General features: G+C 48.6%; 1 protein-coding gene across 2 annotated transcripts in view; it reads left to right on the top strand.

The window, feature by feature from the left end:
• Nucleotides 1-13,816: 13,816 nt before the first annotated feature.
• Nucleotides 13,817-26,222, top strand: part of LOC100358019 (uncharacterized) — a 72,183-nt gene continuing 59,777 nt past the window's right edge. The window contains exons 1-3 of one of the 2 annotated variants that reach the window (XM_017346669.3): nucleotides 13,817-14,169; nucleotides 18,370-18,594; nucleotides 20,949-21,101. In XM_017346669.3, the coding sequence (XP_017202158.3) occupies nucleotides 18,415-18,594; nucleotides 20,949-21,101 (333 nt within the window). In that variant the 5' untranslated portion in view covers nucleotides 13,817-14,169; nucleotides 18,370-18,414. The remainder of the gene's footprint in view (nucleotides 14,170-18,369; nucleotides 18,595-20,948; nucleotides 21,102-26,222) is intronic. The other variant, XM_070072735.1, reaches the window with a different exon arrangement.

The following is a 26,222-nucleotide window of genomic DNA, read 5'->3' as shown; positions in this document are numbered from 1 at the left end:
ATGTGAAAGAGAAAGCACAAAACTAGAAAAGTCAACTGCCCCGGCTGTCGGGAAATTTCTGACAACAAAGAGCTTTGGTTTTCAAGGAGGAGGCGGTGCAGAAAGAGTGCCGGAGCCCGAGAAAAGGGCAGGTGGCACAGGGTCTGCAATCAAGCTGGGCCACAGAGACAACGCCCCTGGGGAAGAGATCCACTCCACAAAGGGTGGAGAAAGAAACCCACCGACCACGGCCTCGAGTGTGCGTCGGGGCATCCTACTCTTCACTTGCCGGACAGTACAGTTAGTGGTGAATTGAGCCCATGATTATAGAGTGGATTAAAAGTATGGCTTTGCAAAAAGTAATGAAAAGAACAGAGGGAAGCAAAGGGGGGGGGCCAAAAAGGGGCAGGCAAACGGGGGAGAGAGAGAGGGCGAGGGAGGGAAGCATGGTCTTCTTCTTGGAACTGCACCTATGAAGTACATGACATCTCTCTGCTTTAGATTAGTTTTTAAAACAAGCAAATAAAAACAGAAAGGCTACTGTAAGGAGTCTTAATTCTCCAACTCGGTTTAGAAGGAGTTGAAATCCGCAACACAGAATCTAGTGTCATTAATACAACGTGACCACGTCCAGATTTCTCTCAGAACAGGTTGGTTTACTATTAGAAAATCTGTTAGTTCTGATGTCCCACTAGACAGTCTGCTGGCACGTACATGGGCTAAGACCCAAGTGAATGTGTGTTGACAGGGAAACTCAGGATCGTGAAAGCATTAGCTAATTAAACACAGGCTGACTTTTAGATTCAATGCAGCACTAACCAATATTCTGATGGAATTTTTGATGGAACTTGAATGGCCGTAGAAGAGGAAGGGCCGGGCCCATGAGTGATGCAATGGGATGAGCTGTTGCTTCTGATACTCACATCCAAGCCCGGGGCCCCAGTTTGAGTCCCATATGTTCCACTGCGGTGGCCCAAGAACTTGGGCCCCTGCCACCCACGTGGGAGAACTGGATGGAGTTCCTGCTTCTGGTTGTGGCCTTGCTTAGCCTTGGCCATTGTAGGCATCTGGGGAGTAAACCAGTAGATGGAACATTCTCTCTCTCTCTCTCTCTCTCTCTCTCTCTCCCCTGCACATCCCACCCCATCACTCTGCCTTTCAAATAAATAAATATTTTTTTTTAAAAAAGGCCAAGAATAACCCAAACTGTGCTGAATGGCTGGAAAATTGCCCCACTAGGAGGCATGACTTACTGCAGTGCTTCAGTCATTTAAACAGGGTGGTACTGGCTGCAGGACAGAAAAAATATACCAAAGGACCAGAAATTAAAACTCCTGGAGAGAGCCCTACAGGTGGGTGACACATGAATAAGTCACCACCAATCTGTGGGGGACGGATGGACAACAGTGAAGACCGCTGGGGCTCCCTGGATGTCCAAAAGCCCACATTGTCCGAATTCTTCATTTTTCAAATGTCTTCTCTTGATAGATTAAATAGGTAAATGTGAAAGGTTAAAAACCTGAACACTTTTAAAAGAAACTATACAAAAATATCTTTAAGATCATAGGGGAAAGGGTTTCTTAAATAAGACACAAAAATGTCATCCAAGAAAAAGGCAGTGGTTGCTCAATTAACCACACTAGAATCAGGGAGTCAAGTTCATTTAAAGGAGCCATAAAGAAAATGAAAAGACAAGCAGCAGGCTAGGAGAAAACACAAACATATGTAAAAATACAAACATACATAGAGAAGAGCTACAAATCAATAAGAAAAAGAAAACAGCCCCAGAGCAAAATACAGCAAGGACAGGAACGGACTTTTGTTAAGAAAGGAAACCCAGGGTTGGGTGTTGAGCCTGGTGCTTAAGACACCAGTTGAGACGCACATACCCCACACTGGAGGACCTGGGACTGACTCCTGACTCTGGCTTCTGACTCCAGCTTCCTGCTAGTGCGGACACTGGGGGTGAGCTGTGATGGCTCAGATAATTGCACTTCTGCCACCCACCTGGATCGCATTCCCAGCTCCCAGCTTCAGGCCTGGCCCAGCCCCGGCCACTGCAGGTATTTGGGGAGTGAATCAGTGGATGGAAGGTCTCTCTGCCTCTCTCTTTCCCTCTCTCCCTCTCAAATAGAGAAAATCTAAATGCCCAAACATCCACTTAACAATGCTTAGACTCACTAGTGAAAACTGTGGAACTAAAGACTACAAAATGCATTACAAGGCCAATTAAGATTACAATGAAACACCATTTTCCACTTACTAGACTAACAATGTTGTAAAACTCAACAACCAGGGAGAAACAGGAGCTCTGACACAGATGTGTACACATGCTGGAAATCTGTTAAGAAACACAAGGGAATGATAAACACCCAGTCAGGACAGGCCTTAGCTCAGGAGGAGCGGGTGAAGGGAGGGGCCTTAGGAGTGACTTCCCAGTCTCCGTGCACGAGGTGTATGTATGGTGGTCACCCAGATGTTATTATTGTACGTTGTTATTATCTTGTATACTTTTGGTATTTACATAAGAGGGAACTTCAAAAAGTACATGGAATTAAAAGATATATTTATTTTGGTGCCAAAAAGACCCCACGCACACAAGGGGTCTTCAACTTTTTTTTTAGAGATTTTATTTATTTATTTATTTGAGAAGTAGAGTCACAGAGAGAAAGAGGGAGAGAGAGAGGTCTTCCATCCGCTGGTTCACTGCCCAAATGGCTGCAATGGCTGGAGCTGGGCCAATCCAAAGCCAGGAGCCAAGAGCTTCTTCTGGGTCTCCCACGCAGGTGAAAGGGCCCAACCACTGCTTTCCCAGACCATAGCAGAGAGTTGGATCAGAGGTGGAGCAGCTGGGACTCGAACCGGCACCCATATGGGATGCCAGCACTGCAGGCAGCAACTTAACCCACTACGCCACAGCGCCATTCCCTAAAAACTTCTTGGAAAATGTATAGTATGGAAAAAGCATGCATGGATTTTGAATTTTGCACCAAAATAAACTTATTTGGGGGGTCAGTGTTGTGGTGCAGCATTAAGCTGTTGCCTGTGATTCTGTATCCCATATGAGCACTGGTTCAAGTTCCAGGTGTTCCACTTCTGATCCAGATCCCGGCTAATATACCCGGGAAAGCATGGAAGGTGGTCCAAGTACTTGGGCCCCTGCACTTGTGTGCAAGACCATGATGAAGCTTCTGGCTCCTGCAGTCATTTGGGGAATGAACCAGTGGTTGGAAGCTCTCTCTCCCTCTCTCTGTAACTTTGCCTTTCAAATAAATAAACACATCTCTTTAAAAAAAAAAAAAAAAAAAGCTTATCTTCTAATTTCATTCTCCATGAATTTTCTGTAGAACCAGCTGATATATTCTATTATGTGCACACGCATGTGTTCTGTGTGGAATGATCCAGATTTTAAATTAGACTATCAAAAAGGAGAGAAAGAAACCATCTTCACTCTGGAAGGGCTTGAAATCCAGAAAGAAAACAGGAAAGCCAATCATCCCAGGCCAATGTCAGCAGGTATCCTGAGGCCCAAAGCCCACAAGGAAGGGCGCTAATCCTGCCTGCAGAGGGCCTGTGGAACGGGGGAGTCTCTGAGTTGGGTCTTGAAGAATGAATAGGAGTTTTCCACAGAGAGGGACACTCCACATCAGCAGGACTGGGAGCACAAGTGAGCATCATAAGGGAGTCCAGGAACTGTCACCCAGCAGCCGGTGTTGTGGTGCAGTGGGTTACGCATCCTCTTGTGACACCAGCATCCCATATGGGCAGGCATCAGAGCCGCTCCAGATCCCACTCCCTGCTAACTGCAGCCCATGGCCCAGCTGTTGGGCCCTGCCACCCATGCGGGAGACCTGGATGGACTTCCTGGCTCCTGGCTTCCGTCTGGCCCACTTCACTGTTGTGGCTATTTGGGGAGTGAACCAGTGGATGGAAGAGCTCTCTCCCTCTCTCTCCCTGTCACTCTGCCTTTCAAATAAATAAACAAATCAGTTTAAAAGCAAAACAAAATATTGCCACTGTGCTCTCACAGAAGCATCCAGGCCACGTGTTCCTTCTTGCTGTTAGACCGGAGGAGAAATGGCTGTGCGTTTGTTTTTGTTCAGGCCAGCCCACCAGCACGGGCACAGAAAACTGGGAATGGAGCCTGTGGGGTAAATGGAATCAGGGTGGACACATGACACGGCCGAGGAACTGTGAGCACTGCGGATTCACCCGTCCCCTCTGTAGTCCGGCGGCCCAGCCAGCCAAACTGCTGGATGCGTCCATGCAGCACAGACAGTGAGCTCAGCGAGGCACCTGCAAAGCCCAAGAAAACTGTCATGGTTATTCTGAATAAACAGAAGCATGCCTTCGAGGAAAAATAAATTCTGAGTTTTGAATTCTGCAGATAGCAGATACTTTGTATCTAACCACATGACAATCACAAACATCCGGTAAGACTTTCTTTTCTCCACCAAACCTTTAGCCAAACAAAATGAATAATTTGCAATCCAGCTTTCTTTCTATGTTCCTTCCTACTCTCTGGCAGAAAATCCCAAATAGAGGCGGGATTTCTCCGAGCTGGGTAACCAGGGAAGAAGCGGCCAGGGCATCCACACCCTGCACCATCCACCAGACCACTGATGGCTGTTTGCAGCTACGCCACGGTGGAGAACCCAATCAGAGACCTGCAACAAGATCTCCCTGAATTTAAAAATCGACGTTCTATTATTAGCAGAAACTCCTTTCTATTATCCAGATTCCCCACTAACTGTTCTTTGGTCTGCCTTTTTCCTGCATCCTGGGTCCAAGTGTTTAATTTCCATTGTGGCACTTGTCCAAGGAAAGCAAACAGAATCCATGAAAACTAGAACCGACTTTGTACTAACCTTTCTCTGTCTGGGTCTTGGCAGGACTCAGGCAAAGAAACTCAGAGGAGCCACAGATCTCTGCAAAGTGGCCAGTGGTGTAAGCAAGGGTGTCAGGGACCCCGCCACGAACCCCCATCCCTGGAGGATGGGCCCACTGTGGTGCACTGACCTGCACCAAAGTTTCACAGAGACAGAGCTCCATTGCTTTCGCCTCTATTGTGATTTTGTTAAACCCAATGATAGCAGAGCAGCTGAGTATGCAGGTTTGTAGCCAGACCGATCTGGTTGAAAGCCAGATTTTACCCCTTTTATTTGTAGTAGCTCCCTCATCCAAATGTACCATGATTTCTTAACCACATTGTTTTTCTTTTAATTTTTTAATTTTATTTATTTGACAGGCAGAGTTGGACAGTGAGAGAGAGAGAGAAAGGTCTTCCTTCCGTTGGTTTACCCCCAAATGGCTGCTACAGCCAGCGTTGCACTGATCCGAAGCCAGGAGCCAGGTGCTTCCTCCTGGTCTCCCATGGGGTGCAGGGGCCTAAGCACTTGGGCCATCCTCCACTGCCTTCCCAGGCCACAGCAGAGAGCTGGCCTGGAAGAGTAGCAACCGGGACAGAAGCCGGCACCCATATGGGATGCCAGTGCCGCAGGCGGAGGATTAACCAAGTGAGCCACGGCACCAGCCCCCCACATTGTTTTCATTTCTTGATATCTATGAACAACACAACATCAAATACCTTTGCATTAAAACTTGGGTTTGTTGCGGCAGGCATCGCTGGCCATGGGCGCTCCTTCCCTTTGGATAATCCCTGGAATGAGCAAGGCGGGAGCCCCGGCGTCAGTGACCCCTTAGGGCTGTGCTTGTGTCCCTGCCTTAACCCGAGACACAGGAGGGGAGGCGTCGCGGAGGCTTCCAGGAAAGGCACCTCTCGCCTCTGCCCTCTCCTTTTCTGTTTGGCCACTGTCTGGGGACCGGAAGCCGGGAGCTGCAGCGCCGGGGTTGCCACCAGAGGGCGATGCGGGTGGCGCAGTGGGAACAGAGAGCGCCCAGGTCCTTCCTGCTACCATAGAGACCCCACCCAGTCCCAGGTGTCTCCCTACCAAACCTGCAGTCCTGCGACAAACAATCTGTGACTAACCACTGCAGTCGCATTAGCTGCGTCTTCTGTCACTGGCATCTGAGAGCATTCGAACTCTTTTATTTTTTAATATTTATTTATTTATTTGAAAGCCAGAGTTACAGAGATGCAGAGGCAGAGAGAGAGCTCATCCATCCACTGGTTCACTCCCCAAATGGCTGCAATGGCTAGAGCTGGGCCTATCAGAAGCCAAGAGCTTCATTCGGGTCTCCTACATGGGAACAGCGGCCAAGCACTTGGGCCAACTTCTACTGCTTTACCAGCCCATAGCAGAGAGCTGGACCACAAGAGGAGCAGCCAGGACACAAACTGGCGCCCATATGGGATGCCGGCGCTGCAGACAGAGGCATTGCCTATTACACCACAGCGCCAGCCCCTAGCATTCTAACTCTTACACCCAAATTCATTTTATAGACTAGGTAGGATCCTCTGTGTGGAAATTCTCTATATTATTGATATAGAGAGACAAATCTCACTCCAGAAAGGCTTCCATTTATGCTCCATTAGCATATATAAGGGTACTTCAGAAAGTTCATGGGGGCCTGCACTGTGGCACAGCAGGTTAAAGCCCTGGCCTGCAGTGCCAGCATCCCATATAGGCACCAGTTCTAGTCCCGGCTGCCCCACTTCCGATCCAGCTGTCTGCTGTGACCTGGGAAAGCAGTAGAAGATGGCCCAGGTCCTTGGGCCCCTGCACTCGCGTGGGAGACCCAGGGGAAGCTCCTGGCTCTTGGCTTCAGATTGGCTCAACTCTGGCCATTGCGGTCATTTGGGGAGTAAACCAGCAGATGGAAGACCTCTCTATCTCTAATTCTTTCAAACAAATCTTTTTTCAAAAGTTCATGAAAAAAAAATTGAAAAATAAGTTTCTGGGGTTGAGTGCTTAGCATAGTGGTTAAGATGCTACATGGGACATCCGCATTCCATGTCCTGGCTCTGCTTTTTTTTTTAAAGTCCCCCACTCACTTTTTTTTTTTTTTTAATTTCTTTTATTTGAAAGGCAGAGTTAGAGAGGCAGAGGCAGAGGCAGAGGCAGAGAGAGAGGTCTTCGATCCGCTGGTTCACTCCCCAGATGGCAGGAACAGCCGGAGTTGGGCTGATCTGAAGCCAGGAGCTTCTTCCGGGTCTCCTACGCAGGAGCAGGGGCCCAAGCACTCAGGCCATCTTCTACTGCTATCCCAAGCCATAGCAGAGAGCTGGATGGGAAGTGAAGTAGCTAGGATTCGAACTAGTGCCCATGAGATGCAGGCACTGTAGGCGACAGCTTCACCCAGAGCCAGGCCCCTGGCTCTGCTTCTGATTCCAGCTTCCTGCTAATGCACACCTTGGGAGGCAGTGGGTGGTGACTGATACTTGGATCCCTGCCACCCTAGGGAGACCCACACGGAGTTCTGGGTTCCTGGCTTCTGCCTAGGCCAGCCCTAGCTGTTACAGACGTCTGGGGAGAACCAACAAATGATCTCTGTCTCTGTCTCTTTGCCTTTCAAATAAAATATAAACAAGTAAGCATTTTTTAATTTTGTGTTATTTGTTTGAAAGGTAAAGTTAGAGAATCTTCCATCTGGTGTTTCAGTCTCCAAATGGCTGCAATGGCTGGAGCTGGGTCTATCCAAAGCCAGGAGCCAGAAGCTTCATCCAGGTCTCCCACTTGGGTGCAGGGGCCCAAGCACTTGGGCCACCTTCTGCTGCTTTGCCAGGCCATAGCAGGGAGCTGGATGGAAAGTGGGGTAGCAGGGATTCAAACCGGTGTCCATATGAGATGCCAGCATTGCAGGTGGCGGCTTAACCTGATACACCACTACAGCGGCCCCAAGAATCTTTTTTTAAAGTTTATTTTAGTGCTAAAGTTTTTGAAATCTGTGCATAGTTTTCATCATGTGCATTTTTAATGAACTTTCTGAAGACCCCTCACCTCACGACACCAACTATCATTCCGCAAAAGTCCCTGCTGAGCAGTATTTGCTCACCTCCACTCGGTAAAGTGCGCATGGCTGGGCTCAGACACTGGGGGAGGGCGTGGCTGGTATGCAACTTTGAGAAGCAGTGACACTTCACGTAAGGGTCATCGGAGAACCCCCTGGGGAGCGGGACCAGGAACTTTTGCAGGTGAGGCCAGAAATGGGAAAGGCAGGGAGGGGTGGAAAGCTGGCCCGGCCTGGAGGGCGTGGCCTGAGATCTCAGTCGGCTGCAGGAGGGAGCCGGAGGCGGAGCCTTCTCAAGCAGGACCCCAAGAGAAAAGACAGGGAGTCCCTCAAGGAAAGAGGATTCTGCCTCCAGACACCTTTGACCGTGAGCTGCATCAGACATTCCCTGAGTCTCCTGCCAACCCCTAACATTGTGTGGGCCAGCTCCTGAAAACAAGTTCCTCCCCTCCCTCCCCCCTCCCTCCCTCCCCCTCCTCCCTCTCCCCACCTCCCCCTCTCCCCCCTCTCTCCTCCTCTCCCCCTCCCTCTCTCCTCCTCCCTTCCCCCCTCTCTCCTCCTCTCCCCCTCCCTCTCTCCTCCTCCCTTCCCCCCTCTCTCCTCCTCTCCCCCTCCCTCTCTCCTCCTACCTTCCTCCCTCTCTCCTCCTCTCCCCCTCCCTTCCTCCCTCTCCCTCCCTCCCCTCTCCCCTCCCTCTCCTCCTCCCTCTCCCCCCGCCTTGGTTCTGTTTCTCCCATAACTAACACAATGCTGAAGGAAAGCTGAACAAGCAGGCCTTGGCAGGGGCAGAGAGCAGGAGTCATTGGCTGATCTCATCGCCCTGCACCACACGGCCACTGGGTGACCCCACAGCAGCCGTGATCCACGCGGGCGTACGTTCCGGGTCCAGTGTGGCCTCACTGTTCCCAAGGTGCGGGTCCTGAAACTCACAGTCCACCAGCATCGCAAGGAGCAGGCCAGAGGGCCAGAGAGAGGCCGGGAGGCCATCACCAAGATGCAAGGTGATAAGAGGAAACAGTCAGAGAAAAACAAACAGTCCCTCCAGGAGGGCCCACAGGGCAGATACACCTTGAAACAGCACCTAAGAAAAGCCTTCTGTTGGTGTCTTAAGATTGATTTATTTGAAAGGCAGAGTTCCAGAGAGAGAGGGAGAGACTGAGAGAGGTCTTCCATCTGCTGCTTCATTTTCCAAATGGCCACAACAGCCAGGACTAGCTAAGCTGCCAGGAACTCCATCCAGGTCTCCCACATGGTGGCAAGGGCCCAAGCACTTGGGCCATCATTTGTTGCCTTCTTGGGCTCATTAGCAAGAAACTGAATCAGAAGTTGAACAGCCAGGACTTGAACCAGCGCTGATCTTAATGTCAACCTGGCTAGGCCCTGGTGCCCAGGTTTGGTCAAGCACCGGTCTAGATGTGGCTGTGAAGGTGTTTTTAGGGATGACCTTTAAGTCAGTGGCATTCTGCACTCTAATAAGGGATGCTGGCTTCCCAAGCAGTGACATAGACATTTGAGTTAGAAAGTCAGCTCATTCAATTAACCACGGAACTATAAAACTACCTGGGGGAACACAAGCACTGACAATTATGGAAAAGTAATAAAAAGTCAACGTTTCCAAAATGTGAATTAGTGTAACAGGAAATACCTTCTGATGACTGTAATCACAAAACTCTAATCAGGGGCCAGTACTGGGGTGTAGCGGGTAAAGCCGCCGCCTGCAGTGCCAGCATCCCATATGGATGCCAGTTCGAGTCCCGGCAGCTCCACTTCCCATCCAGCTCACTGCTATGGCCTGGGAAAGCAGTAGAAGATGGCCCAAGTCCTTGGGCCCCTGCACCCACGTGGGAGACCCGGAAGAGGCTCCTGGCTCCTGGCGGGCCCAGCACTGGCCGTTGCAGGCATTTGGGGGAGTAAAACAGTAGATGGATGAGCTGCCTGCCTCTGCCTCTCTGTAACTCTTTCAAATAAATCTTTAAAAAAAAAAAAAAAAAAAAAAAACTCTAATAAACTTGGCTGTTTGAACTTAAATTTTAACTAGCTAATACTCTGCCTCAAGAAATCGTGGATTTTGTTTGAGCACATGGCTGTTTTCAGCATATAATCACTCAAGTAGTTATGAAATGCTCCTTTCTGAAAATGACAGGCATGAATGGCGGGGGCTAGCTGACCGGAGCAGAGCTCAGCACGGGAGGCTCATCTCCTCGGGCTGGTTTCTGAGGCTCGTAGAAAAGAAAGCTATGGGCGTTACAGAAAATCTCTAAAACTAACATTTCTATTCAACATTTTCTTCTAAGTCCTAAGCTGGTTTCTGACCAGCAGAAGCATGAGTTATTTGTCTGCCATCCCACACAAAACCCCCGGGGACATGCCTTCCTTCTCCTGCTCAGAAAATGTTCTTAGGCATCCAGACTCTGAGTCAGAGAAAGTGAGTCTTCCCATTGCCAGGGCTTTGCGTGGCTGCTGCCAGGGAACTGGCCACGAGGGAACCCTGCTGTGGGAGGCGGGGATTACAAGCCTACAGTAAAATTCTGTTCTTGAGCTCTGCAAGAATAAAAGGTCTTTGCTGTTCTCCACCCAACAAAGAGGACCTGGGAGGACCACTAGCCTGGGGACAGTTGTGGAGCTGTGCAACCAGGCCTCCAATGCTGAAAAACAGCCGACAGGGTATCTCCGGCCCGTGGGCCACTTGCACCTCACAAGCTAGGGGAGAGATTAAACACTTTGGTTTCCTTAAGGCAAAGCTGATGTTTAAGAAAACCTAGACCCTTATGATGAGCACACTCCAAGTCCAGGAGACTGGACAAAGCCCTCTTTTACTTGCTTATGGCCACAGCAAATCTCCCTGCCCAGAGTGCACAGAGGTTTGGAAGTGAACTCATCTCGCACAGGTTCCCACGGAGCAGGGTCGTCACATCGAGGGCCTCGTGGCTGCACATCTGAGAGCCCCGGGTCCTTAGCCCCACTCCCGCCTCCTCTACCGGGTGCTCCCTGCAGCTTCCTGTCCGTCCCCCTCCTGATGGGGTGGAGGAGGAGGAGGAGGGTTCCAGTCCTGGAGATAAGGCATCGACAAGGCCAAGGGGTCTTCCCAGTGTCAAAACTGCTTCCTGTTAGTATACACTAAGCTCACAAAGCACTATTATGCTAACAAGTGAGGAGTCCCTGAGTTACGGGAGGTGGCCGCATCTGTTAACTCTGCTTCCACGTGCAGATCCTCAGAGTGAATTTATGGGACTGGGGGAGGATGGAAGGAAGAAAAAGTCCCGTCCTACTACCCCCAGAATTGAACATTTAAACTGATGTGGCTAATTTGAATTTTGAATTACGGTTAACTGATGTGAAAGAGATTTGTCAGTTTCAGCAATAGACTTTAACATAATTGTGTCCTATTTACCAACAACTACTAAAAGAGGTGCCTGATATTTTGCAATAGAACAAAGTACAAGATGATTCTATTTTAAGAAAAGGCAATGATGGGTCAGGTGTTTGGCACAGCAGCCAGGACACAGCCTGGCATGCCACATCCCACATTGGAATGCCTACGTGGGTTTGATTCCTGGCTCTGCTTCAGGTTCCAGCTTCCTGCTAACGTGCACCCGGGGAGGCAGCTGGTGATGACCCAACGGTCCCGGCCGCCCAAGTGGGAGATCCAGATTGAGTTTCTTGTTCCTGGCTTTGGCCTGGCCCAGTCCTGGCTGTTGCAGGCATCTAGCTAATGAATAAGCCAGCAGATGGGAGATCTCTCTCTCTTCCTTGCAAATGAACTAAAATAAATAGCCTTTCAAACAGACAAAATCAAATAAGTAAAATGTTTTTTATAAAAAGAAAAGGCAGTGAGTTTCATTCGGTCAGCTCTCCTGCCTTGCTGCTCTTCTGTGATCTTTACTGTGGCAGATTTATTGGGTTTCTGGATATTTTTTCCCTTCAAATACTTGACACTACAGAGAACTTGGCCTTGAGAACCAAAAAAGACAAGGAGATAACATTTTAAAAGCAGGGACATAGAATTTAGGGAGGAGTAGAAAGGGCCCCCAAGGCTAACTAGTTCTTTAAAGAAACAGCATCAAGAGGCTGTATCTAGCGTCACAGCTCACTAGGCTAATCCTCCACCTGCGGTGCCAGCACCACAGGTTCTGTCCCGGTTGCTCCTCTTCCAGTCCAGCTCTCTGCTGTGGCCCGGGAAGGCAGTGGAGGGTGGCCCAAGTGCTTGGGCCCTGCACCCACATGTGAGACCAGGAGAAGCACCTGGCTGCTGGCTTTGGATCAGCGTGGTGCACCGGCCATAGCAGCCATCGCGGGGGTGAACCAACAGAAGGAGGACCTTTCTCCCACTGTCTAACTCTGCCTGTCCAAAAAAAAAAAAAAAGGATGTATTTATATAGGGAAACACTCTTCTTCAGGAATGGGCTCATGAGATTGTAGAGGCTTGGCCAAGTCCAAAGTCAGATGGCGCAGGCCAGTGGGCTGGAGACTCGGGTGCAGGCAGCCTGCTGGGGGTGGGGGCGGGGGGGGGAGGATTTTCCCTGTTCTAGTAAGAGCTGCAACTGATTGCACAAGACCCACCCCCATTATGGAGGGTGATCTGCTTTCCTCAAAATCTACTCATTTAGATGTTCATCTCATCCAGAAAAACACCATCACAGAAACATCCAGAAACACATTTGATCAAATATCTGGGCACTGTGGCCCAGCCCGGCTACCGCACAACATGAGCCATCACACTAGGGAAGTGGTCGTAGCTCCAAGTTCCCAGAAGTGGCGGCTCCTCGGGGAGCACAATGTTGGACAGTGCTGGGAAGCCACGCGCGGCAGAGGTCTTCCAGGCCAGCCCAGCTACTGCAGCATCTGTGCCATGGGGGCTCACGTCCGTGCTTGTTCTCCAAGTGAGTCCAGCACGCAGGCCCCGCGGGGGAAGGCCCTGGTGTGCGGGAGAACCCAGCCACCAGGCACTCAGGCACCTGCTCAAGATAGGGACTCGACTGCTGGCGTCTAATTCTCCTCATTGCAAGAGGAGGCTGGTCGACAGATCAGCGTTCCTGCGATTTTCATGTGCACCGGAATTTCCTAGGCACCATGTCACCGTGAGATCCTGGGGTGAGGGGGCAAGTGGGGCCTGATCGTGCATTTCTTGGAAGCTCCTTGGGACGCTCACGTCCTAAACTGGAATCCCTGGGCTCCGGCTAGCTCCTCTGCTTCCTATCCAGCTTCCTGATGCACGCACCCTGGGAGGCAGCAGGTGATGCTCCAGGACTGGGGTGCCTGCCACCCCTGTGGGGGACCCGGATGGCGTTCTGGGCTCCTGCTTTCAGCCTGGCTCGGCCCTGACTGTTGCTGGTATCTGGGGAGTGAAACAGTGGATGGAAGATCTTTCTCTCTCCCTCTGCCTTTCCATTAAAAATGAAACTAAACAGATAAACACAATTTGTTAAAGGGGCCAGGAGAGGGGGGCTTCCCAAGAACTCTAGTTGGGGGGATGACTGGGGAAGAAGGTGGCCACCTGTGCAGGGACCCAAGTGCTCGCCCACTCCTCCGGCCAGTGCTGGAAGAAGTGGACATAGGGCTGAGAGCCCGTGGTGTGGAGCCAAGGCTGAGTCAGCAATGGCTCCCTCCCACCAGACGGTGGGAGCTTGGGACCAGCAGTTGGGGACCTGGGACGGGGCGGAGGGGCTGCTCCTTACAGGATGGGACCTGTGCTGGGCTCTCCCCAGGGAGGATGCTGTGCAGACGTGCAGGCCATTTGGTGCGCGGGTATCTAAGTTGATCTGGAAGGATGAAGCACGAGGTCAGGCCCAGCCCCAGCCTCTTCCCGTGTCCCGGCGCCCCCTTCCTCCTGGGATGCGGAAGGGGGAAGCAGGTGTAAAACGAAAAGCCCTTGGGCAGGCAGGCGGGGCGTGAAGTGTCCCGCCCCCTGTCGCCTGGCAGCGGCCACGCACTCTGTTTCCAGGGAAGCCGCAGGATCTCTCCCAGGCTGCTCCACCGACCGCTGCGGGCGCGCAGGGCCCGGGCCAAGCGTCTGTACTTTACAGAGCCCTGTCGCCCACAGGTCCCCCTGAGGACCAAGGGACCCCCTTTCCTACCAATCTGCGTCCTGCGCCCGACGGCCCCCCGCCACGAGGTCATCGGGATTCCTCAGAGCCCGAGCCCCACGGTCACCGCAGCCTCCCGAAAGGCTCTTCTCCCCGCGCCCAGCCCCTTGGCGGCCACTGCTCCGCAGCCTCCGGCCGAGACCAACCCTGGCTGCCTTCTGCAGGGCCCTGGACGCCACGGGCATCGTGCACGCCTGTGAGTGGGTTGCGGGGCTGTGGGCGGGGAGTGCCCGCTGAGAGCCAGGTAGTTGCGGCACCCGGAGCTCTGTGGCCCCGGGGGTCAGTGACTGGGGCAGGGGCTCCACCGGGGTTGTGCGCCCCAGCAGTCCCCATTGGCTCCCGAGGACAGCGCCCTCCCCACCCGGATGGCAAGGAACCCCCACGGCGGTTCCCAACCTGGGGCTGGCAGCTAGGGGTCAACAAGGGGTTACGTACTGCTTGTCCGGAAGCCTGGAAGCCTGGAAGCCTGGGAGAGTGATGGGAGAGCAGCGCCCCCTGCCCGGGGACTCCTCGGCAGAGCAGTACCTGAGCAAGCTAGGCGAGCTGGGGACGCGGAGTCGGCTCTTTTGCACCCCACCCCGCCCTTCCCCATCTCTGGGAGAAGGGCAGAGGGCAGAGCCCGGCTGACCTCCCCTCCCCTCCTCGGTCCCACCCCCACTGTCCCACTCCCAGGAGGCTAGAGAGGGAGACAGAGTGACCTTCAAGTAAGATAAGTAAAACTAGCGCAGGCTGGGGCCCAACAGTACTCACTCTTGGCTCAGCCAATCGATGCTGACTTTGAAGCCTCTGGGTACTTGCTAAGGAGGGCACTGGCACCCACTGCATAAAACAACCGCATAAACGCTCGCTGCAAAATATTCGGTGGAAAATGCAAGGGGCACACATGGCCTCAAGAGCGCCCCCAGAACCTGGGGAGGGGGAGCGGTTGGTGGCTCTGCCAACCCCAGGAAAGGACAGGAGAGAGAGACCCTGTAACAGGAACACCTGTGCCACCTGCCCTGGCCAGCTCCTGCTGCCCCAGCGGAGTGCCAGGCACAGTTTTTGTTTGTTTGTTTTTAGACAGGCAGAGTGTGAGAGAGAGAGACAGAGAGAGACAGAGAGAGAGAGAGAAAGGTCTTCCTTCCGTTGGTTCACCCCCTGAATGGCCACTACGGCCGGCGCACCGCACCAATCCAAAGCCAGGAGCCAGGTGCTTCCTCCTGGTCTTCCATGCGGATGCAAGGCCCAAGCACTTGGGCCATCCTCCACTGCCCTCCCGGGCCACAGCAGAGAGCTGGACTGGAAGAGGAGCAACTGAGACAGAACCCCGTGCCCCAACCGGGGCTAGAACCCACAGTGCTGGTGCTGCAGGCAGAGAATTAGCCAAGTGAGTCACAGCGCCAGCCGGCACAGTGGTTTGGGCAACAGTAATTTACTTCTCACAGCTCTGCAGGCTGGGAGGCCCAAGACCAGAGATGCCAGCCAGGCCCATTTCTTTCCATGGCCTCTTCTCACACAGGTGGAGGGGCACACCTCACTGTGTGCGCTCAAGCGATAATAGAATATTATACAAATATTATACAAGTAGTAATAGATATACAGATAGTAATAGAATATTATACAGATAGTAGTGGATATACATGTAGTAATAGATACACAGATAGTAATAAATATACAGATAGTAATAGATATACAGATAGTAATAGAATATTATACAAATAGTAATAGATACACAGATAGTAATAGATACACAGATAGTAATAGAATATTATACAAATGAGGTCTGATTTGAAATTGTGAGGGACCTAATAGTTCACACAGCATCCAATAGCCTTTCTCTTGAACACGTAACAGGTCCCGTAGGGCCCTGCAAGCTCATGACAGTGTCTCCAAGCAGCTCTGTGTGCAGTTTCAGAACTGTGGTTGTAGGGCTCAATACACTACTAGAGATAAAGAGGGATATTAAATAACAACTAAGTGGTAGATGCTCCCAGGAAAATCAATCAGTTCTAAATGTATAGGCACCTAATAACATGGCTTAAAATATGTAAAGCAAAACTGGTAGAATTAAAAGAAGTTGACAAATTCACAATAGACTTCTCTCAATAACTGATAGAGGGGCTGACACTGTGGTGTAGTGGGTAAAGCCTCTGCCTGCAGTGCTGGCATTCCATATGGGTGCAAGTTCAAGTCCCAGCTGCTCCACTTCCAATCCAGCTATCTGCTATGGCCTGGGAAAGCAGTAGAAGATGGCCCAAGTCCTTGGGCCCCTGCACACACTTGGGAGACCTGGAAGAAGCTCTTGGCTCCCAGCTTTGGATTGGCCCAGCTCTGGCCATTGAAGCCATTTGGGGAATGAACCAATAGATGGAAGATTTTTCTCGGCTTCTGTAATTCTGCCTTTCAAATAAATAAATGATAGAATAAGCATATACAAATTCAGGAAATATAAACGTAACAGGGAGCCACTGGAGAGATGTAAGCAGAAGACATTTCAAAAACATCGCTCCGGCTGCTGGGGGGAAGCAGACCAAGCAGGGGCAAGGGGGCTCCTGCGGCGAGGCTCAGAGCCAGGGGGCCTTTCAGAGTTTGCTTTCCTCAACAGTTTCTTTGGATGCTCTGTCAGGCCTGAAGTCAACAATAGGAGCCCCTTTCCTGTAAGGACAGGGGAAACGGCTTTGGGCAGTCTAGATGGCAACTGTGCCACGTGGGAAAGCTACAATAATTCTCGTTCATCTTTGTTTCAGTTCAGAACCGCCACCCCCCATACCTTAAGTCATCAATGGAGGGAGCTTTCAAGCTCGGGTAATTTAAGGGACAAAATCAGGACTGGTTGAATGACTTCCCATTCAATATATATATATTCCCAATAATATCAGTAATCACTGTAGAGTGTATTGAACATGTCTACTGTGTACCAGGCATTCTGTGTTTAGTGCTTCAGAAACTTGCCCACTTCATCCTTGTAACAACCAGAATCCACTTTAGAGATGAGGAGATGGAGGACTGAGGAGTCTACGTGATTCACCTAAAGCTGCTCATGAATCAAATGGGAGAAATAAGACTAAAACCTAGAGCGCTCCTCCAAAGTCCATATTCTTTTATTCTTCATTTTATTTGAAAGGTAGAGAAATGGAGAGGGAGAGGGTACAGAGAGGGGGAGAGAGAGAGAGAGAAAGAGGGCTTCCAGTTTACTCCCCACATGTCCCCACAGCCAGGACTGCACCAGGTCAAAGTCAGAAGTTGGGCCAGCGCCATGGCTCACTAAGCTAATCCTCCGCCTGCGGCACCGGCACGCCGGGTTCAGTCCCGGTTGGGGCTCCAGATTCTGTCCTGGTTGCTCCTCTTCCAGTCCAGCTCTCTGCTGTGGCCCAGGAGTGCAGTGGAGGATGGCCCAAGTCCTTGGGCCCTGCACCTGCATGGGAGACCAGGAGGAAGCACCTGGCTCCTGGCTTCGGATTGGCACAGCGCGCCGGCCACAGCAGCCACTTGGGGGGTGAACCAATGGAAAAGGAAGACCTTTTTCTCTGTCTCTCTCTTTCACTGTCTAACTCTGCCTGTCAAAAAAAAAAAAAGTCAGAAGTTGGGAACTCAATCCAAGTTTCCCACAGGAGTGACAGGTACCCATGTACTAGAACCACGTGCTGTCCCCCAGGATATACATTAGCAGAAAGCTGGACTGGAAGTGAAGGAATCAGGACTCGAACCATGCACTCTGGTATGTGATGTGGGTGTCCCAAGCAGCGTCTTAGCCACAGCACCAGATGGCCAGCCCTTAAGTGCACGTTCTTAATCACAGTGATATGCTGCCTGGCCAGAATGCTGCGTATAAATAGAATTAGGCCATTCTAAAATTATTATGCCCTTGGTACTATTCAGCGCGCAATATTAGTGTTAATTCCTTCCCTTAAAACTGGGTTCCATGGATTTTAAAAGTCTAAAAGAACATGGATTCCTCAATATGAAAATGAGAAACTGAATAATTTCTTCCCATTGTCTGTCTTGGCTCCCTAATCCTGTTTCTAGATAAATGAGGTGCTTGAAGATTTTCAGGGACAGATTTTCAGCAGTTAGGATACTGCTTGAGACGCCTGCATCCCATATTCAAGTGCCTGCTCCACTCCTGATTCCTGCTTCCTGGCAGCAGATGATGGCCAGAACCTGGGGTTCCTAAAAAAAAAGAACTTAGGGTTCCTGCCACTCACATGAGACCAGGACTGGCTCCTGGCTTCAGCCTGGCTCTGTCACAGCTACTGTGTCCATCTGGGGAGTGAGCCATTGGATCTCCCTTTCTCCCTCTGCCTTTCAAATACATTCTTGAAAGATTTTCAGGGAAGGGTGGACAGCAACGTGGGTCCATTTTAAGCATGGGGTGAGGGTGCCTACTCCCTGAAGATGCGGGTGTGTTTCCGGACAGGCTGCTGCTGTCAGAATCCACGTGGACGCTAACACTGTTAAGACCATGCCAAGAACAAAGGGAGGGAAACGGAAAACGAAAGGGGCACCGCTGCCCATCGCTCTGATTCTGCAGAAGCTCCTGAAAACGTACGAGAAGCACTGTGCACAGTCCCAGACGTCCATGTGCCCAGCCGTCAGACGGGACCTGAAAAGCAGCATCAACAGCGAGCAGGTTCTCAGGAAGGTGAGCGGTGGGCTGCCCTCCCCATCCTTCTCTGATACAGACTGACTGTGGCTACCCCTCCCCCCATCCCTGGGGCCCAAAGCCGCTCAGTGCTCCTGACCCAGTGAAGTCCAAAGCCTCGCTCGCTGGGGCACCGAGGGCCTGCTCAGCCTTGCTCTACTCTGCCCACTCCACCCTGCCTTTTCCCCCACGGCTTCTCACCTGGAACGGCCACTGGGCACTGGGCACTTCCTCTTACTCTACATCGGGCAGCCCCAGGTAGAGGGTCACCACCCCCATCATCTTGCAGGATCTCAGCTAACATCCCCCGCCTTGGCTGCTGCCCCCAGCCTCCTGCCAGACCCGCACTGAGCTGCTCTCCATGTGAGCCCGTCTCACTTGCAGCGGGGTCTGCAAACACAGGATGCTGACTCCAAAAGCGTTCATTTTCGGACAAAATTCTGATGTCACTTCTCCTTTGAGGGTCCACCTTAGGCCCAGGAGTGGGCGGGGGCGGGGGAGAGCCTCACGCCAAAGCAGAACATGCAACTCTGACAAAGGGGGTGCCTGTAGGACCACAAGACCTATAATAGGACCTCTGTGCCCCAAAGACAGCAGCCCAGCCTCACCGCTCTTCTGCCACCAGCCCAGAAGGGCCGTCCACGTTTTAACCATCAAATCCCAACTGATTTCCCAGCCTGCTGAGTGCTAACCAAGGCACCAAAGTTAACATCAGTACATAAAGATGGAGCTTTTAGTTTTTAAAGATTGTTATTTATTTGAAAGGCAGAGCTAGAGAGAGAAGGAAAGAGACAGATGGAAATCTTCCAACCACTGGTTCATTCCACAAAATGGCAGCAACAGCTAGGTCTGGGCCATTACAAAGCCAGGAACCAGGACCTATATCCGGGTCTCCCACATGGGTGGCAGGAGCCCAAGCACTTGGGCCATCTGCTGCTGCTTTCCCAGTAGCAGTAGCAGGGATCTGCATGAGAAGTGGAGCAGCTGGGACTCCAACCAGGGCTCTGATATGGGATGCCAGTGTCACAAGCAGTGGCTTAATCTGCTGAGCCATAATATTGGTCCAGGTCCCAGAAGGGAGCTTTTAAAAAGTTCAGAATTCTCTGACTTTGGCCCAAATCCATGCCAACACATTATCCCTGGATGAGTCTTGAGCCGAGATGACAGCACTGCACCTCTCACAGAAAGAACCGTCTGATGCTCCTCTCTAACGCACCTCCTCCCTCTGACCCTGCCTGAAGCTCCCCTCTAACCACGCCTCGTCCATCTGACCCTCTGCCTCCTACAGCTGCCCCCGTCTCTCCTCTCCTGCCCTGAACAGCCCTCCCTCCACCTGCCCTGGCCAACTTCTGTAGTCCCTTTGTTTGCACTTCCTCCTCTAGGCTTCCTCACACTTACCCCTGCTCACCCCAACAGAGGAGCTTCTTGGAGCTGTCCATCTGTAGTAAAATAATTACTATACTTATTGTAGTTCACATAATTAGCCTCTACCACTTAACCCTAAGGGTTCATCATAAATCTTGTTCAAGCTGGTCCCTTCTGTTGTGTTTTCTAAACTTATTTTTCATCACAACCACCCTCAGAAATGCAACTAACATCCTAACCCAGTGTAGAGATGAGTACCAGCTGTATGGTGAGACCATAAGGGCTGTCCGTAGCATGAGTTGCTTGGGGGTCTCTACTCTGACTTTTGAATGTCACGGAAATAAGTCTCAAGAGACAATCACTATCATCTTGACTCTGTAAGATGTGCTCAGTTAACTTTTCTATTTAAAAAAAAAAAAAAAAAAACTGAATCTACTAAATGGGTTTTCTGATCCCATAAGGGATAGTCACCTGTTGAAAGTGTTTGACCCTGGGCTGGCACTCTGGCATAGGTTAAGCTTCCGCCTGTGGTGCCAGCATCCCATATGGGTGCCAGCTCATGTTCTGGCTGCTCCTCTTCCGATCCAGCTCTCTGCTAATGGCCCGACTGCTTGGGCCCCTGCATCTGCGTGGGAGACTCGAGAGAAGCTCCCGGCCTCAAGTGGGTCCAGCTCCAGCTGTTGTCTCCATCTGGGGAGTAAACCAGCAGATGGAAGACCTCTCTATTTCTCCCTCTGTCTGTAACTGTGCATCTCAAAAAAATAAATCTTTAAAAAAGAAAAGAAAGTGTTTGGCCCTGTAGGAATTGTCACACACACACAGCAGGAACTTCAGAAGTAAGTGTTGGGTTACCTCCCCTGAGGCACACCTGAGCCAGTCAACAGCCCTTTTAGGTGTTCTTCTGAGGTTGAGGACAGCATCCCCTTCCACATGTCCAGATGCCTGGACTTGGCGCCATGATGTCACCAGTTGTTTATCTTACCTTCCAGTTCATGCTCGTAAGACCCAGTGACCCCCGGACAAGCGTCCTACCCATCTCCTTGGAACCTTTGCTCATGGCGATCCGAGACGAGAGCTACACGCTGGGAAAGGAGATGTGCATCTGGGGCCTTCGGCTGAGCAACCCCGAGGTTGCCAGACTCGTGAGTCATGGTCTTAAAATACTTCTCAAACCTTGAAATTGAATATAAGCACATGATAGCACAGGTTCCAGCTATAGTTCTTTTGTTGCTGCCTGATAGGCTGCAAGGTTTTCTTTCTAAAAAGAAAATACCATGTTTTTAATGAGTTACTTTGAACTTACACAAAAATGCAGAAAATATTAGAACTGACAATTGTGTGTCTACTACCCAGATGGAACATAGTATTTTTAAGGAATAAAGTTTTTAGGTATTTACAAATACGATAGCTAATGGTTCCTTTCACTTCTCTTCCCCCATCTACTTCCTAGAGGTATCACTAGTATAAAATTGATGCGTAATATGTTTATATTTTTGTTACATATGCATTTTCTTGCATAAACAAAATTGTACTGCCATGTGTGTGATTTTGTGGCTTTTTTGTTCAAGTGTCATCAAGATTTCTCCAGTTCATTAATCTTGACACTTCTCATATCACACAATGCCTTCATTCGTAAAAGAGTTTTGCTGGATATACAATTATGGATTAATCATCTTTAAAAATTGAACTTTCATATCTTTACTTAGTATATATATATATACATGCATATATATTTATATATGTATATAAAGTTAAATTAAAAAATTAATCTTAATGAAGAATGGGATAGGAGAGGGAGTAGGAGGTGGGTCGGGAGTGGGGGTGGGAAGGTGAGTATGGGGGAAAGAACCACTATATTCCTAAAGTTGTACCTATGAAATTTGCATTCATTAAATAAAAGCTTTAAAAAACAATTGAGCTTCCATTACTGCTAGTAAGAAGTCATATACATACATAGCCCAGGGGAATTCCAAGATGGCAGAAGAGGGAGCGACTTGCTGTGCTAGGCTAGGGATAAATAGTATCAAAAAAAAAGTGTAGGAAGTACATTCTCGGAGAGGAAGTGGAGAGAAAAGAGCAGGGCCAAATTATTCCTTATCAATAGTCACCTTGAATTTAAATGGCCTAACTCTATAGTTAATAGATTAACTGGCTGAATGGATCAAAACACAAGACCCATGAATTAGCTGCCTACAAGAAACACACCTCACCAACAAAGATACACACAGACTCAAAGTGAAAGGGTGGAAAAAGATATTCCATGCTAACAGAAACCAAAAAAGGGCAGCTGTGGCCATCCTAATATCAGATAAAATAGACTTTAACACAAAATTGAAAGAGATAAAGAAGGGCATTGTATAATGATTAAGGGATCAATTCAACAGGAAGGTATGACTATTATTAATGTATGCATATGCAATTACAGAGTGCCTGGCTATTTAAAAGAAATGCTAATGGATCTAAAAGGAGACATAAACTCCAATACAATAGTAACAGGGTACTTCAACATCCCACTTTCATTAATGGACAGATCAACTAGACAGAAAATCAGCAAAGAAACAACAGAGCTAATCAACACTATAGACCAAATGAAACCATCAACAGAACTTTTCATCTCACGGTTACAGAACACACATTCTTCTCATCAGTGCATGGAATTCTCTAGGAATAGACCAACATTCTCTAGGAATAGACCATATGCTAGGCCAAAAAACAAGTCTTAGCAAATTCAAAAAAATCAAAATCATACTATTCCAATTCTTCTCAAGCTATTCAAAACAATTGAAATGGAGAGAATATTACCAAACTCTTTCTATGAGGCCAGCATCATCCAAATTCCTAAACCAGAAAAAAAAATACAACAGAGAAAGAGAACTACAGACCAGTATGTATCCCTGATGAACACGGATGTAAACATCCTCAACAAAAATACTAGCTAATCAAATTCAACAACATATCAGAAAGATAATTCACCCGGACCAAGTGGGATTTATCCCTGGTATCCTGGATGGTTCAACATTAGCAAATCAATCAATGTGATACATCACGTTAACAAATTGAAGAACAAAAATGATGTGATTATCTCAACAGATGCAGAGAAAGCATCTGGTAAAATATAATATCACTTCATCATGAAAATCTTAAGCAAACTGGGTATAGAAGGAACATTCCTCAACACAATCAAGGCAATTTATGACAAACCCACAGCCAGCATACTATTGACTGGGGAAAAGTTATAAGCATTCCCCCTAAGATTTGGAACCAGACAAGGATGCCCACTCTCACCAGTGCTATTCAATATAGTCCTGAATGTTTCAGCCAGAGCCAATGGGCAAGAAAAAGAAATCAAAGGGATACAAATTGGAAAGGCAGAAGTCGAACTATCTCTATTTGCAGATGACATGATTCCATTTATAGGGGAACCAAAAGACTTCACTAGAGACTATCAGAACTCATAAAAGAGTTTGGTAAAATTGCAGGCTGTAAAATTAACACAAAAAATCAATAGCCTCAATAGCCTTTGTATACACAGACAATGCTATGGCTGAGAAAGACTTCTAAGAATGACCCCATTCACAATAGCTACAAAAAAGTTAAATACCTTGGAATAAATTTAACCAAGGAGGTCAAAGATCTTTACAAATAAAATTACAAAACATTAAAGAAAAAGGCAAAAAACTGGAAAAATCTTCCATGTTCATGGATTTAAGAATCAATATCATCAAAATGTCCATACTTCTGAAAGCAATTTAGATTCAGTGTGATCCCAATCAAAATGCCAACAACATCCCTCTCAGAGTTAGAAAAAAATGATGCTAAAATTCATGTGGAAACACAAGAAACCCCAAATAGCTAAAGCAATCTTGTACAACAAAAACAAAGTGAGAGGCATCACAGATTTCAAGACATACACAAGGCAATTATCATCAAAACAGCCTGGTGCTGGCACAAAAACAGATATGTTGACCAACAGAACAGAAACTCCAGAACTCAATTCACCCATATACAATCAACTTATCTTTGACAAATTAGCTGAAATCAATTCCTGGATCAAGGACAGTCTCTTTAACAAATGGTGCTGAGAAAATTGAACCTCCACGTGCAGAAGTATGAAACTAGACTCATACCTTACACCTTACACAAAAAAAGTCCACTCAAAATGTATCAAGGACCTAAATCTACAACCCGATACCATCGAATTACTAGAGAACAGTGGTGAAACTCTGAAAGACTTTGGCATAGGCAAAGACTTCTTGGAAAAGACCTCAGAAGCACAGGCAATCAAAGCCAAAATTGACAAATGGGAATATATCAAACTGAGAAGCTTCTGTACTGCAAAAGAAACGCTGAGCAAAGTAAAGAGGCAACTGACAGAATGAGCAAAAATATTTGCAAACTATGAAACTGATAAAGGGTTAATACCCAGAATCTATAAAGAGCTCCAGAAATTCAACAGGAATAAAACAAAAAGTCCAGTTAACAAATAGGCAAATGACTTGAATAGGCATTTTTCAAGAAAGGAAATTCAAATGGCTGAGAAACACTCAGGATCACTAGCCACCAGGGAAATGTAAATCAAAATCACAATTAGGTTTCACCTCACACCAGTATGAATGGCTTTCATACAGAAATCAACAAACAACAAATATTGGCGAAGATGTGAATTTTAAAAAAGGTACCTAATCCACTATTGGTGGGAATGTAAACCAGTAAAGCCACTGTGGAAGACAACATGGAGATACCTCAAAAATCTGCATAGAGACCTATCATATGAACCAACCATCCCACTCCTGGGAATTTACCCAAACAAAAAGAAATCAGCATATTCAAGAGCTATCTGTACCCCATGTTCATTGCAGTTCAATTCACAATAGCTAAGAATCAACCCAAATGTCCATCAACTGATGACTAGATATAGAAATTATGCTCTGTGTGTGTGTGTGTGTGTGTGTGTAAAATGGCATATTACTCAGCTATAAAAAATGAAATCCTGTGTTTTTCAACAAAATGGATGCAACTGGAAACCTATTATACTTAGAGAAATAAGCCAATCCCAAAATGACAGATATCATGTTTTCCCTGATCCAGGGCAACTACTAGGGTACTCAAAATATAATGTATTGGAGTGAAATGAACATGCTGAGATTCAATGATTCTTTACAGCCCTTGTCTCTTCTGTTGAGGAACAGTGTTTTCTTCATACTATTTGTTGAACTCTTTACTTAGTGCATGGTTAACCTTCTAAGTGTTAAGTAAACTGAAAATAGATCTTTGTAAAAATTAAGAGTGGAAATAGGAGAGGGAGGAGGAAGAAGGGTTGAAGTATGGGTAGAGGGGGGGGGTAAGGTAGGGTAGGAAGTAGCACTATGTTCCTAAATCTGTATATATGAAATACATGAAACATGTGAACTTAATAAAAATTTTTAAAAAGAAGTCATATACTGGGGGCCAGCATTGTGGTGCATCAGGTTAAACTGCTACCTGCAAAGCCAGCATATCCTATCAGAGTGCCAGTGCTGCACTTCGGATCCAGCACCCTGCTAATACACCTGGGAAGGCAGCACCAAGTGTTCAGGTCCCTGGCACCCATGTGGGAGACCTGGCCTAGCCCCGACTGCGGCAGTCACTTGGGGAGTAAATCAGAGGATGGAAGATTTCTCCCCTTCCCTCTCTTTAACTCTGCTTTTCAAATAAGTAAATAAATAAATCTTTTTTTTAAAAAAATAAGTCCTATAAAGGACCTTACTTCTAGAAATGTCAGATAATTCAGGCCAATCATGCAAGGAAGGCTGGAGATCCAGGGAGGAGCATGCTGCAGGGGCAAGTGAGTCAAAGAAAGCAGTTGAGAGGCTGAAGAGCTAAGTAGTACTTTTGACAATCATTTTTTAAAAATACTTATTTTAATCTACATGAAAGGCAGAATGACAGAGAGAGAGAGACAAGGATGATGCGGAGGAAGGGGGTGGGGAGAGGGAGGGAGGGAGGGAGGGAATACGAATATCCTCACCTACTAGTTCACTTCTCAAATACCAGCATCAGCCAGGGTTGGGCCAGGCTGAAGCCAGAAACCAGGAGCTCCATCTGGGTCTCCTGCATGGGTAGCAGGGACCCAAGCACTTGAGCTCCCATCCACTGCCTCCCAGGAAGCATCAGCAGGAAGAACTAGCACTCCAATATGATATAGGTATCCCAAGCAGCAGCTCAACTGGCTGAACCACACCACCACCCTGCTTTAGGCAATCTTGCCATTGCTAGGAGATACT

The sequence above is a fragment of the Oryctolagus cuniculus genome, chromosome 4 (assembly GCF_964237555.1).
Source record: "Oryctolagus cuniculus chromosome 4, mOryCun1.1, whole genome shotgun sequence".
NCBI classification, from domain to species: Eukaryota; Metazoa; Chordata; class Mammalia; order Lagomorpha; family Leporidae; genus Oryctolagus; species Oryctolagus cuniculus.
Note: the sequence above shows the minus strand (reverse complement) of the source record. Positions and strands in the feature narration are given on the sequence as shown.